General features: G+C 49.7%; 1 protein-coding gene across 1 annotated transcript; it reads left to right on the top strand.

Moving 5' to 3' along the window:
* The first annotated feature begins 101 nt into the window (after positions 1 to 101).
* On the top strand, positions 102 to 12,044 carry TIMM8B (translocase of inner mitochondrial membrane 8 homolog B). The gene is made up of 2 exons (XM_089658157.1): positions 102 to 290; positions 11,671 to 12,044. Exons 1-2 carry the CDS (start codon positions 174 to 176, stop codon positions 11,836 to 11,838), a joined length of 285 nt encoding a protein of 94 aa, XP_089514283.1. The 5' UTR covers positions 102 to 173; the 3' UTR covers positions 11,839 to 12,044.
* Positions 12,045 to 15,000: the final 2,956 nt, after the last annotated feature.

Here is a 15,000-nt window from a genome sequence, read left to right as displayed (position 1 = left end):
ACTGCTCAGCCAATCACAATCAGCTAAGGTGAAACGCACGCTTCCGCGTACCGCGCCTCGCACGAAAACGCGCTGCTTAGCCAATCAGGGCGCGGTACTCTGTGACCCGCTGCGGGGGGCGGAGCTGTCTCTGTGCCGGGTCTGCAAGCTGCTGAAGGTCGTGGCCGGCAGACATGGCGGACTTTGGTTCTGATTTTGACCTGTCTGGTCTGGGCGCCAGCGCCTCGGATAAGGCGGACCTGCAGAGGATGCTGGCGGTGGAGCAGCAGAAGGCTCAGTTTACGGCTCAGGTGAGGAGGTGTGATGGCAGGGAGGGGGATGGGCGGCACATGGCTGGGCTCAGCGTGCTCTGTGATCGGGATCATCAGAGGTGAGGCCTGGCCGAGCGCATCCCCAGGTGTCACTTCCATGGGATCCCATCCCCCTACCCAGCCATGGTCAGCACTGGGGGCCTCCCCCCCCCCCGTACTCAGATCTCCTCCTCCCCCACCAGTACTCAGATCTCCTCCTCCCCCACCAGTACTCAGATCTCCTCCTCCCCCACCAGTACTCAGATCTCCCCCCCCCCCAGTACTCAGATCTCCTCCTCCCCCCCCCCCCGTACTCAGATCTCCTCCTCCCCCACCAGTACTCAGATCTCCTCCTCCCCCACCAGTACTCAGATCTCCTCCTCCCCCACCAGTACTCAGATCTCCTCCTCCCCCACCAGTACTCAGATCTCCTCCTCCCCCCCCCCCCAGTACTCAGATCTCCCCCCCCCCCAGTACTCAGATCTCCTCCTCCCCCCCCCAGTACTCAGATCTCCTCCTCCCCCCCCAGTACTCAGATCTCCTCCTCCCCCCCCGTACTCAGATCTCCTCCTCCCCCACCAGTACTCAGATCTCCTCCTCCCCCACCAGTACTCAGATCTCCTCCTCCCCCACCAGTACTCAGATCTCCTCCTCCCCCCCCCCCCCCAGTACTCAGATCTCCTCCTCCCCCCCCCCAGTACTCAGATCTCCTCCCCCCCCCCCAGTACTCAGATCTCCTCCTCCCCCCCCCCCCCCAGTACTCAGATCTCCTCCTCCCCCCCCCCCCCCAGTACTCAGATCTCCTCCTCCCCCCCCCCCCCAGTACTCAGATCTCCTCCTCTCCCCCCCCCCCAGTACTCAGATCTCCTCCTCCCCCCCCCCCCCCCAGTACTCAGATCTCCTCCTCCCCCCCCCCCCCCAGTACTCAGATCTCCTCCTCCCCCCCCCCCCCAGTACTCAGATCTCCTCCTCCCCCCCCCCCAGTACTCAGATCTCCTCCCCCCCCCAGTACTCAGATCTCCTCCCTCCCCCCAGTACTCAGATCTCCTCCCTCCCCCCAGTACTCTGAACTCCTGCCTCCCCCCAGTACTCTGAACTCCTGCCTCCCCCCAGTACTCTGAACTCCTGCCTCCCCCCAGTACTCTGAACTCCTGCCTCCCCCCAGTACTCTGAACTCCTGCCTCCCCCCAGTACTCTGAACTCCTGCCTCCCCCCAGTACTCTGAACTCCTGCCTCCCCCCAGTACTCTGAACTCCTGCCTCCCCCCAGTACTCTGAACTCCTGCCTCCCCCCAGTACTCTGAACTCCTGCCTCCCCCCAGTACTCTGAACTCCTCCCCCCAATACTCTGAACTCCTCCCCCCAATACTCTGAACTCCTCCCCCCAATACTCTGAACTCCTCCCCCCAATACTCTGAACTCCTCCTCCCCCCCAGTACTCTGAACTCCTCCTCCCCCCCAGTACTCTGAACTCCTCCTCCCCCCCAGTACTCTGAACTCCTCCTCCCCCCCAGTACTCTGAACTCCTCCTCCCCCCCAGTACTCTGAACTCCTCCTCCCCCCCAGTACTCTGAACTCCTCCTCCCCCCCAGTACTCTGAACTCCTCCTCCCCCCCAGTACTCTGAACTCCTGCCTCCCCCCAGTACTCTGAACTCCTCCCCCCAGTACTCTGAACTCCTCCCCCCAGTACTCTGAACTCCTCCCCCCCCCCAGTACTCTGAACTCCTCCCCCCCCCCAGTACTCTGAACTCCTCCTCCCCCCCAGTACTCTGAACTCCTCCTCCCCCCCAGTACTCTGAACTCCTCCTCCCCCCCAGTACTCCGAACTCCTCCTCCCCCCCAGTACTCCGAACTCCTCCTCCCCCCCAGTACTCCGAACTCCTCCTCCCCCCCAGTACTCCGAACTCCTTCCCCCCCAGTACTCCGAACTCCTTCCCCCCCAGTACTCCGAACTCCTTCCCCCCCAGTACTCCGAACTCCTTCCCCCCCAGTACTCCGAACTCCTTCCCCCCCATTACTCAGAACTCCTTCCCCCCCATTACTCAGAACTCCTCCACCCCCATTACTCAGAACTCCTCCCTCTCCCCCCGTACTCAGAACTCCCCCCTCTCCCCCCCCCGTACTCAGAACTCCTCCCTCTCCCCCCCGTACTCAGAACTCCTCCCTCCCCCCCGTACTCAGAACTCCTCCCTCTCCCCCCCCGTACTCAGAACTCCTCCCTCTCCCCCCCCGTACTCAGAACTCCTCCCTCTCCCCCCCCCCGTACTCAGAACTCCTCCCTCTCCCCCCCCCCCCGTACTCAGAACTCCTCCCTCTCCCCCCCCCCCCCGTACTCAGAACTCCTCCCTCTCCCCCCCCCCCGTACTCAGAACTCCTCCCTCTCCCCCCCCGTACTCAGAACTCCTCCCTCTCCCCCCCCGTACTCAGAACTCCTCCCTCTCCCCCCCCGTACTCAGAACTCCTCCCTCTCCCCCCCCGTACTCAGAACTCCTCCCTCTCCCCCCCCGTACTCAGAACTCCTCCCTCTCCCCCCGTACTCAGAACTCCTCCCTCTCTCCCCCCCCCAGAACTCCTCCCTCTCTCCCCCCCCCCGTACTCAGAACTCCTCCCTCTCTCCCCCCCCCCGTACTCAGAACTCCTCCCTCTCCCCCCCGTACTCAGAACTCCTCCCTCTCCCCCCCGTACTCAGAACTCCTCCCTCTCCCCCCCGTACTCAGAACTCCTCCCTCTCCCCCCCGTACTCAGATCTCCCCCCCCCCCTTCCCCAGTACTCAGAATTCCTCCCTCCCCCCAGTACTCAGATCTCTTCCCCCCCCAGTACTCAGATCTTTCCCCCCCCCCCCCCAGTACTCAGATCTCTTCCCCCCCCCCAGTACTCAGATCTCTTCCCCCCCCCCAGTACTCAGATCTCTTCCCCCCCCCCCAGTACTCAGATCTCTTCCCCCCCCCAGTACTCAGATCTCTTCCCCCCCCCCCCCCAGTACTCAGATCTCTTCCCCCCCCCCCCCCCCCCGTACTCAGATCTCTCCCCCCCCCCCCCGTACTCAGATCTCTTCCCCCCCCCCGTACTCAGATCTCTTACCCCCCACTCAGATCTCCTCCCCCCCAGTACCTAGCCCCCCCCCCTCCCCAGTACTCAGATCTCCTCCCACCCCAGTACTCAGATGTCCGTGCTCTGATCTCCTCTCCTTCCCACCTCCCCCCCAGTACTCAGGTCATCTCCCCCCTCCAGTTCTCAGATCTCCCCTGCACCCCTCCAGTTCTCAGATCTCCCCTGCACCCCTCCAGTTCTCAGATCTCCCCTGCACCCCTCCAGTTCTCAGATCTCCCCTGCACCCCTCCAGTTCTCAGATCTTTAACACTGAGCTGCAAAAACTGCTCAGTATGAAAGCAGCCTATTGGCCAAAAGGAGATGAAAATAAATTCATATTCATTTAAAGTCATGATATTAATTAAAAAGTCGAATATATTACAATTCTATATAAAACAAATATTTTTTTTAACAAACTGTCCATTTCAGTTTTTGGCCAAATGCATCCTGAATTTTCTGTTTCGGTCCAAGAATTTTCATTTTGCTGTACCACCAGTACAAGTTCTAGACAGGTACATGAACTTGGCGCATGCTGAACCAATTTTAGAACACTTGAGACACACTTTAACAAAATTTGTCTGTGCCAGTCTTTATGAATTCCAGGAAAAGCATTGTGTTGAATAAGAGCAAAAAAAAAAATTCCTGTCAATCCTGCCAGAAATGCAGTGAGCTGATAACTTCCTGTGCTTTCTGCCTCTGCTGACTTAGTTAGCACTGTTAACTGTTCTCTCTCTTGAACTACAGAACACCTTCCACATTATGGAGATGAGCAGAAAATCTGTTCTGTTGTCCTAGCATATATCCTTTCCTACGGCAACAATGCTGCTCTTTCATAGATACAGCATAGTGAGCCTTGGCACCCTAAGACAGGAAGTGTGTTACTGGCAGGATCACCATGTGAAAATAAAGGAGAAAAAGTTTGGGGGGGGTGGAAAGAATATGGCCAACACATCAAAGGCCTGGTAAGCTGAAATCTGTCCCATTTTGTTCTCTTGAGTTTACAGTAGATATACTTTAACCGCCTCCTGCCCGTCGTATAGGAAAATGACAGGCGGGAGCTCCCTTGTTCTGGGAGGGTGTCCTCCCACTCTAGCTGGGCATGTTTGCGGCAATCGGTGGTCCGCTGTGTCCCTGGGACACAGCAAATCACCAATCACTGTAAAGAGCCGACGAGGCTGTACCATCTGATCAGCTGTGTCCAATCACAGCTGATCACGTCTCCCTGTTCCAAATTATTATGCAAATGATATTTTTCTCATTTACCTAAATAATTGATGTAAATAACAGTCAGCATAATTCTCATGTTTTCAACTATTAAGAGTACAATTCACATTTTATTGAACAAACCTCCTAATGATAACAGGATTTTTGTTCCAAATTATTCCGCACAGTAAGTTTCAAAACACTTTATAGGTTGTAAAGAACTGAAAATTGTCATTTGTTGTGTTTGCAGCATATTTACTGAAATCAAAAGCTATTTCAATTAAACTTTTAACAACATTTTAACTTTTTAAACATTTGAACAGGTCACGTTACATTGTAACATAGGGCCCCTTATTTGATAGCAGCTTCACAAGTTTGGCATCCATTGAACTTGTGAGTTTTTGAACAGTTTCTGCTTGAATTTGTTTGCAAGATGTCAGAATAGCCTCCCAGAGCTGCTGTTTGGATATAAACTGCCTCCCACCCTCATAGATCTTTTGCTTGAGGATGCTCCAAAGGTTCTCAATAGGATTGAGGTCAGGGGAGGATGGAGGCCACACCATGACTTTCTCTCCTTTTTATCCCCATAGCAGCCATTGATGCAGAGGTATTCTTTGCAGCATGAGATGGTGCATTGTCATGCATGAAGATGATTTTATTACGGAAAGCATAGTTCTTCCTTCTGTACCAGGGAAGAAAGTGGTCAGTCATAAACTCCACATACTTTGCAGAGGTTATCTTTACACTCTCGGGGACCCTAAAGGGGCCGACCCACTCCGTTCCCATGATTCCGGCCCAAAACATGACCCCACCACCGCCTTGCTGACTTCGCAGCCTTGTTGGAACAGGGTGGCCGTCCACCAACAATCCACTACTCCATCCATCTGGACCATGCAGGGTTGCACGGCACTCATCAGTGAACAGGACTGTTTGAAAATTTGTCTTCATGTATTTTTCCCAATGCAGCCATTTCTGCTTGTGAGCATTGGTTATTGGTGGCCGAATAGAAGGTATATGCACAGTTGCAAGACTCTGGAGGACTCTACACCTTGATGTCCGGCTCTTCACCCCCACCCCCCTAAGGATCGCAGTGATCTACAGGCCGCCCGGATCCATACCCCGCTTCCTGGATGACTTCGCTGCCTGGCTTCCCTTCTTCCTCTCCTCTGAGCTACCAACCATCATCCTCGGGGACTTCAATATCCCCATCAATGACAACAGCCTGGCTACTTCCCAACTCCTCCACCTAACCTCCTCCTTCGCGCTCACACAGCACACTCAATCCTCCACCCACATCATTGGGAACACCCTGGACCTCGTCTTCTCCCACCTCTGTACCCTCAACCAGTTCTCTAACACCCCCTTCCCTCTCTCCGACCACCACCTCCTCACGTTCTCCATCTCCCCTTCCCCTAACTCCCCCCCAGAGCGCCAAACCATCACCAGCCGCAACCTGAACCCGGCCCCCCTCCACTCAGCTGCCGACCGCTTACACGACAGCATCCTTCCACTGTCATGTCCTGACCTAGCCACCTCCACGTACAACGACTCACTATCAGCTACCCTAGACTCTCTGGCACCCCTTACCACACGCTACATCAAACCCAGACCGCTCCAACCCTGGCAGAACGACCACACTAAATGCCTCAAACGTCGCAGTCGCGCGCTAGAGAGACTATGGCGCAAAACCAGGTCCCCCCGTTCATTCTCCCTCTACAAATCTGCCTTCCTCACTTACACCTCCTCCCTCCACGCCGCCAAGCAGGCCTACTTCGTAAACCTGATTAACACCCTCTCCTCCTGCCCTCGCTGACTCTTCACCTTCAACTCCCTGCTCTCTCCCCCCCCCTCCTCCACTCAGTACCTCACTCACCGCCCACGAAATTGCCACTCATTTCCACAACAAAATTGATGCAATCCGTCAGGACATAGTCAACTCGCAATCTACCTCCCCACCTAGCCCCCCCCCCCCTATCTCCCCCTCATCTCTTCCCTCCTCTGACCTCGCAACCGCACTGCCCCCCTCCACACCCAAGACCCCGCTTACCGTAACCCCACCAGCTCTGCACTCCTTCAGCCCTACTACCACTGAGGAAGTCACCAGGGTCTTCTCAGAAGCCCGCCTCACTACCTGCCCCCTGGACCCTATCCCCTCTCGACTCCTCTTCACCCCCCTCTTCCCTCATCTGCTCCCTCACCCACATCTTCAATCTCTCCCTCTCTACTGGCGTATTCCCCTCCCCCCTAAAGCATGCGCACATCACCCCCATACTCAAAAAGCCCTCCCTGGACCCCTCTGACCCAAACAACCTCAGACCCATCTCCCTGCTGCCACTCACTTCCAAACTCCTGGAGCGCTTAGTCTACAACCGCCTAAGCGCCCACCTAACTGACAACAACCTCCTTGATCCACTACAGTCCGGCTTCCGTCCCCTACACTCCACCGAAACCGCCCTCCTCAAAATCACCAACGACCTACTAACCGCCAAAGCCAAAGGCGACTACTCTGTCCTCCTCCTCCTGGACCTCTCCGCGGCCTTCGACACAGTTGACCACCCCCTCCTCCTTAATAAACTACTCTCCCTTGGCATCAGAGACACCGCTCTCTCCTGGTTCTCCTCGTACCTATCCCGACGCTCCTTCAGTGTCACCTACAATGGTGCCACCTCCCCCTCACTCCCCCTCTCTGTTGGGGTCCCCCAGGGCTCTGTCCTTGGACCCCTTCTCTTCTCCATCTACACCTCCTCCCTTGGCAAACTTATACACTCCCACGGCTTCAACTACCATCTCTATGCTGATGACACTCAAATTTACCTCTCCACCCCTCACCTCACCTCCACTTTCTCCGCCCGCATCACTCACCTCCTAAACGACATCTCTGACTGGATGTCGCTCCATTTCCTCAAACTCAACCTCTCCAAAACCGAGCTTCTCGTCTTCCCTCCTGCCCGCGCCCCCCCCCCCCCATCCTATCCATCACTACTAACATCACCACCATCAATCCCGCCCCGCAAGCCAAAGTCCTTGGAGTCATTCTGGACTCTAACCTCTCCTTCCAACCTCATGTCAAATCACTTACAAACACATGCAGGCTCCACCTCCGCAACATCGCCAAAATACGCTCCTTCCTTACCCCAGACACCACTAAACTACTTGTGCACTCCCTGATTATCTCACGCCTTGACTACTGCAACTCCCTCCTCACCGGCCTACCCCAGTGCAGGCTCTCCCCGCTTCAGACCATCCTCAACTCAGCGGCTAGACTCATCCACCTCACCACCCGCTCCACCTCTGCCACCCCCCTCTGCCTCTCCCTCCACTGGCTCCCTATTGCCCAACGCATCAAATTCAAACTACTCACTCTGACCTACAAAGCCATTCACAACACTGCCCCTAACTACCTCACCAACCTGATTCCCAAGTACCACCCTACCCGTACCCTTCGCTCTTCACAGGACCTCCTTCTATCTTGCTCCCTGGTCTCCTCCTCACACGCACGTCTGCAAGACTTCTCCAGGTCCTCCCCCATCCTCTGGAACTCACTACCCCAATCCATCAGACTGTCACCTTCCCTCCTCACCTTCAGGCGCTCCCTGAAAACCCATCTCTTCAGGGAAGCCTACCCCACCCCCTCCTAACCTGCCGACCTCCTCCACTCTTCCTACCACTCCATCCCCCACAGCCACTTCCTCCTGTACCACTACCCCCTCCCTCCTAGATTGTAAGCTCGAAAGAGTAGGGCCCTATAACCCCTCGTGTGCTGTTTGTAGTTGCTGTAATGTTTCATGTATTGTCCCCCCCTCTATTGTACAGCGCTGAGCAAACCCTTTGGCGCTATATAAACTCAATGTAATGTAATGTAATGTCCGTGGGACTCCAGAGGCACCAGCAGCTTCAAATATCTGTTTGCTGCTATGTAATGGTATTTTAGCAGCTGCTCTCTTGATCCGATGCAGGGATCTGGCAGAAATCTTCCTCAATGTGCCTTTATCCGCACCAACCCATCTGTGCTCTGAATCAGCCACAAATCTCTTAATAGTGCGATGATCACGCTTACGTTTTCGTGAAATATCGAATGTTTTCATACCTCGTCCAAGGCATTGAACTATTTCACTCTTTTCGGCAGCAGAGAGATCCCTTTTCTTCCCCATATTGCTTGAAAATGGTGCTCTGCTTAATAATGTGTTTTTTCCTTAAATTGGGCTCACCGGCCAATCTAATTATCACAGGTGTCCGAGATTGTTTTCAGTGTTCAAAAGAGCCCTGACACACAATGCCATCCATGTGTTAAACTGAAAAACAAAATATTTCATCTTTGTGACACTTAAATAGAATTTGCATAATAATTTGGAACACGGTGTAAATAGGAAATACTGGTTATCGGCAGTCCTCTCCTCACGCTGACAACACATGAGAAGAGGAGAGCCATTAAGGGGCATTCTTCAGAGGGGACATCTTCACTGATAATCAGGGCACTGATCACCAGTGCCGATTATCAATGCAGCCCCATCAGTGCTGCCTGTTGGTGCCCATCAATGCCACATATCAGTGCCCATCACAGCTGCCTTTCAGTGCCCATTTGTGATGCCTGTCAATACCTATCAAAGCCTCCTCATCTGTGCAGTCTATCAGTGCCCGTCACTGCCACCTATCAGTGCCCATCAGTGATGCCTGTTAGTGCCTCCTCATCAGTGCAGTCTTATCAGTGCCCATAAGTGCCACCTATCAGTGCCCATCAATGATGCCCGTCAGTACCCATCAGTGCCACCTATCAGTGCAGTCTTATTAGTGCCCATGAGTGCCGCCTGTCAGTACCCATCAGTGCCGCCTATCCGTGCAGCCTTATCACTACACATCAGTGAAGGAGAAAAATTACTTATTTACAAAATATTGTAATACAAACTAAGAAAAACTTTTCTTTTTTTTTTCTTTTTTCAAAATTTTGTTTAGCCAAAAAAAAACCCCAGTTATGATTAAATACCAACAAAAAAAAAGCTCTTATGTGTCTCAAAAATGATAAAAATTGGGTTTGGGTACAGTGCTGCATGACCGCGCAATTGTCATTCAAAGTGCGACAGCGCTGAAAGCTGAAAATTGGCCTGGGCAGGAAGGGGGTATAAGTGCCCGGTAGGCAAGGGGACAAACAGGTAACTTGTGCAAGATCCCCAAAATGTTAGCATGCGCCTGTATTATCTCCCTATTATCCTGCTAATAACCCCCCCCCCCATGCCCAATTCAAACCCTTTCACGATATACAGAAATCAGTCTACAGCTACAGTCAGGTCCATAAATATTGGGACATCGACACAATTCTAACATTTTTGGCTCTATACACCACCACAATGGATTTGAAATGAAACAAACAAGATGTGCTTTAACTGCAGACTGTTAACTTTAATTTGAGGGTATTTACATCCAAATCAGATGAACAGTGTAGGAATTACAACAGTTTGCATATGTGCCTCCCACTTGTTAAGGGACCAAAAGTAATGGGACAATTGGCTTCTCAGCTTTTCCATGGCCAGGTGTGTGTTATTCCCTCATTATCCCAATTACAATGAGCAGATAAAAGGTTCAGAGTTCATTTTAAGTGTGCTATTTGCATTTGGAATCTGTTGCTGTCAACTCTCAAGATGAGATCCAAAGAGCTGTCACTATCAGTGAAGCAAGCCATCATTAGGCTGAAAAAACAAAACAAACCCATCAGAGAGATAGCAAAAACATTAGGCGTGGCCAAAACAACTGTTTGGAATATTCTTAAAAAGAAGGAACGCACCGGTGAGCTCAGCAACACCAAAAGACCCGGAACACCACGGAAAACAACTGTGGTGGATGACCGAAGAATTCTTTCCCTGGTGAAGAAAACACCCTTCACAACAGTTGGCCAGATCAAGAACACTCTCCAGGAGGTAGGTGTATGTGTGTCAAAGTCAACAATCAAGAGAAGACTTCACCAGAGGGAATACAGAGGGGTCACCACAAGATGTAAACCATTGGTGAGCCTCAAAAACAGGAAGGCCAGATTAGAGTTTGCAAATGACATCTAAAAAAGCCTTCACAGTTCTGGAACAACATCCTATGGACAGATGAGACCAAGATCAACTTGTACCAGAGTGATGGGAAGAGAAGAGTATGGAGAAGGAAAGGAACTGCTCATGATCCTAAGCATACCACCTCATCAGTGAAGCATGGTGGTGGTAGTGTCATGGCGTGGGCATGTATGGCTGCCAGTGGAACTGGTTCTCTTGTATTTATTGATGATGTGACTGCTGACAAAAGCAGCAGGATGAATTCTGAAGTGTTTCGGGCAATATTATCTGCTCATATTCAGCCAAATGCTTCAGAACTCATTGGATGCCGCTTCACAGTGCAGATGGACAATGACCCAAAGCATACTGCAAAAGCAACCAAAGAGTTTAAGGGAAAGAAGTGGAATGTTATGCAATGGCCAAGTCAGTCACCTGACCTGAATCCGATTGAGCATGCATTTCACTTGCTGAAGACAAAACTGAAGGGAAAATACCCCAAGAACAAGCAGGATCTGAAGACAGTTGCAGTAGAGGCCTGGCAGAGCATCATCAGGGATGAAACCCAGCGTCTGGTGATGTCTATGCGTTCCAGACTTCAGGCTGTAATTGACTGCAAAGGATTTGCAACCAATTATTAAAAAGTGAAAGTTTTATTTATGATTATTATTCTGTCCCATTACTTTTGGTCCCTTAACAAGTGGGAGGCACATATGCAAACTGTTGTAATTCCTACACCGTTCACCTGATTTGGATGTAAATACCGTCAAATTAAAGTTGACAGTCTGCAGTTAAAGCACATCTTGTTCGTTTCATTCCAAATCCATTGTGGTGGTGTATAGAGCCAAAAATGTTAGAATTGTGTCGATGTCCCAATATTTATGGACCTGGCTGTATATATAGATTTTAGTTCGTGGAATTACTGTTGATAAATGTTTATTTTAACTTGAGCAAAAGTATGAACAACATTTAGAAAAAAAAATCTTGATAAAGCATATGAAATGAAAAATTCAGGCTTTTTCTGTTCACTGTTAATATTTCTGGTTTTCCGTTTTCCTAGGTGCACAACTTTATGGATGTCTGCTGGGATAAATGCATGGACAAACCTAGCAACAAGATGGACTCAAGAACCGAGAACTGCTTAGTAAACTGTGTGGACCGATTTATTGACACAACCCTGTCCATCACCAATCGCTTTGCCCAGATTGTTCAGAAAGGGACACACTGACGACTTCTTCCTGATGTGATGAACTCAAAATCATTTTTGTTTTTCATAGAAAATAACCGATTCATTCAGTTTCTTGAATCTCCACCAACTGGAGCCCGGCTCATTGTACTGATCTATGTCGTTTTTCATATTTATGATTCAGAACTTAAAGAAGCAAAATCTGGTTCAGGGTGTCAAATAAAATGCTGAGAGCTATTGATAGATAACTACAGTGTTTTGTTCATCATTGGAATACACGGCTATAGTATACGGTGTAGGGAGGTTAGAACCTCCTGCTCAACTTGCTCCATTTTAAAAGGAAACTTGAATAATTCCCTTCAGATGAGATAAGGCTCCACAGTATATATATATTGCATATACGTATATGGGGAATACGTTGTCCGTCCTTCTTGCATTCCGTCTTGCATCCCTGCTTATATAGCACTTCTTTTCAAACAGAAACAGATCACCTTTTGGAAGGACCAAAGCGAACACCATTCTCCTCTTAACACGGCACACACGCCTAATGGCATAATTCCAATCATGACATGTGTTTTGCAATATATGAAGTTATAAAAGCATAGACAAAATGGAATATGCAGCCAATTTATAACATTCTATATATGAGATTCAGTAAGGATCATATTTATCCCTATACATTACAAAAAAAAAAAGGTGTAAAACTTCTAAGCATTCTGTTGCTTTAGCATGGATTCTGGTGGATTTGGGAAAAAGGAATGGACATCAATTTAGAACTAAAGACAGCTTCGTTTGTCAGCTCTTTGGGGGTTTAGTTTTAACCGCTTTACCACCGCCCTATGGGGGGGGGGGGGCGCAAAATCACGTATATATACAGTGGGGATAATAATTATTTGATCCCCTGTAAATCTTGTAAGTTTGTCCAATTACAAAGAAATGAAGGGTCTATAATTTTTATCATAGGTGTACTCAGTGGGGTATTTAGGTTTTGTGCTGCCCTAGGCAACACAAAAATCGTCTGCCCCCACAGACACCGACCAACACTTCTGCCCCCCCACCTGGGAGAGTCTTCCACTATCCCCCCGGCGATAGAAAGACACTCATCTTCACAGCTTCAGACATCCCCGAGAACGAGAGTCAGGCTCTACATGCACCATCAAGTAGCCCACAGCCTTGCTCAGATCCCACCTGGTTCTCATGGTGCGCGTATCCCTTCTTTTATCCCTTCTTCTGGGGGAAGGTGCTGCCCCCTTGAAAAATGCCACCCTAGGCAAGTGCCTTGTTTGCCTTGTGGTAAATACACCCCTGGGTGTACTCTAAATAATAGAGACAGAATATCAACCAAAAATCAAACAAAATAATAGTTGGTTCCCAGGTTTGCACACATCTCGTGAGGAATTTTGGTCCACTCTTTACCGATCTTCTCTAAATCCTTAAGGGTTCTTGGCTGTTGCTTGGCAGCTCGAAGTTTCAGCTCCCTCCATACATTTTCTATAGGATTAAGGTCTGTAGACTCTCTAGGCCACTCCATGACCTTAATGTGCTTCTTCTTGAACTTATTTCCCTCATGAACATGCAAATCAGTGCATCATTTGTTATACATGCATTTCTTTTGAATTTTTTGTTGCTATTCTGTCTCAATACACCTACCATTCGATTTTTGGACTGATCATATCTTTGTGAGTGGGCAGACATTCAAAATCAGCAGGGGATCAAATACTTATTTCCTTCACTGTATATGTGTGATTTTTTTTTTATACTCTTTTCTTTTTTTTTTTTTTTTTTTTTTTTCCAAGAAATTTTTATTGAGATATGAAAGGCATAACAAGTCATAAACAAATACGGATCGCAGTCCGCGCAAGTCTTTAAGCATGTTCTCCCGTAACGCAGACGGGTTCAGGACATATAAGTAAATCGTAGCACAACCTGAAATACAGTCCTAAGAGGAAGGCATAGTATATACCCATAGCAATGATGTTAGCAGTATGTAATATATAGAAAGACGGGGTACAATAGCCCTTGTGTAGGGAGATCTAAAGAGACAGGACAGTGAGGTATATAACAATAGTCGTGTCAACTCAAGGCATATATGTCTTAGGATTCCGTACCTGAACATTATAGATTAGATTTGAGGAGTATTGTTACACCTGTGTGTCTGTAAGTACTCTGTACCTTATGAAAAATATAGTTAGTTAGAATACGGTAAAGAGGTGAAACTGAGAAAAAGAAGAGATGGGAATGAGACGAGCAAGGGAATGGAGGAAGAGAATGAGTATGAGGAAAAATATCATAGTGGGGCGAGGAGGGACATAAGGGACGAATACAGAGGAAGAGAGAGAGAGAGAAAAAAAAAAAAAAGGGGGGAGGGGGGGAGGGGGAGGTGAATGGGGGAAGGATGAGTTATATAACTAAATAGGCATAACCAAACCAGACATATCAGTTAGCAGCTTCCAGGCTGAGACAGATTCAATCTTTACTTAGAAATACAATTTCGTTAAAGTCCCGTAATGTAACTATTCCTGAGGTGAACGTTCTAGGGGTTTCCGTGTCACCAAATCTCCTCTCGCTCATTCCTTCATTAGACAATGATAAGTATCGGTAGTTTGGAAATGATTCCAACACGCCCAAGTCTTTCTGAATCTCTCGGGGTGTTCTTTTGCCACTGAAATCAGCTCCTCCATCTCTGCGAACCTGATGATCCTAAGAAACCACTCTCGCACGGTGGGAACGTATTCCGATCGCCAATGGATCGGAATACACTGTCTTGCCGCATTTATCATGTGTAAAGCAAGCGACCTACGATAAGTCCTCACTGAAAGTGAGGAATGATGAAGTAGACACTGTGCTGGGGTAAAGTCTAGGGTGTATGTAGTTACTTGTGTTATTATGTCCAAAACTTTTCTCCAGAAGGGTTGCAGCCGCGGGCAGTCCCACCAGATATGTAGAAGAGTACCTGTTGCCCGGGAACATCTCCAGCATAGATCTGAGGCGTTAGGATCAAATTTACGAACCACAGATGGAACTCTGTACCATCTGGAAAATAATTTATAATTGCCTTCTTGTGTAGAGACACAAATGGAGCCTTTATGCATATGGTCGTAAATGTGGTCCCAGTCCTCTGGTGAGATTTGAAGTTGTAGGTCACGTTGCCAGGCTGAACAGGTCTTCCGCGAATGAGATGTGTTAGTACTTTCAAGACAGGAA

This window comes from Staurois parvus, unplaced genomic scaffold, assembly GCF_062004578.1.
Source record: "Staurois parvus isolate SC_StPar_1 unplaced genomic scaffold, SC_StPar_1.0 ptg001053l, whole genome shotgun sequence".
NCBI lineage: Eukaryota > Metazoa > Chordata > Amphibia > Anura > Ranidae > Staurois > Staurois parvus.
The sequence above is the reverse complement of the archived record's forward strand: the minus strand, read 5'-3'. Positions and strand labels throughout refer to the sequence as shown.

What these genes read in the sequence shown, in the direction of transcription:
- TIMM8B (XM_089658157.1), top strand. Translation starts at nt 174, where the DNA reads ATGGCGGACTTTGGTTCTGATTTTGACCTGTCTGGTCTGGGCGCCAGC. An exon ending in AGGCTCAGTTTACGGCTCAG is followed by an intron (nt 291 to 11,670) that starts GTGAGGAGGTGT and finishes CCGTTTTCCTAG; the next exon opens with GTGCACAACTTTATGGATGT.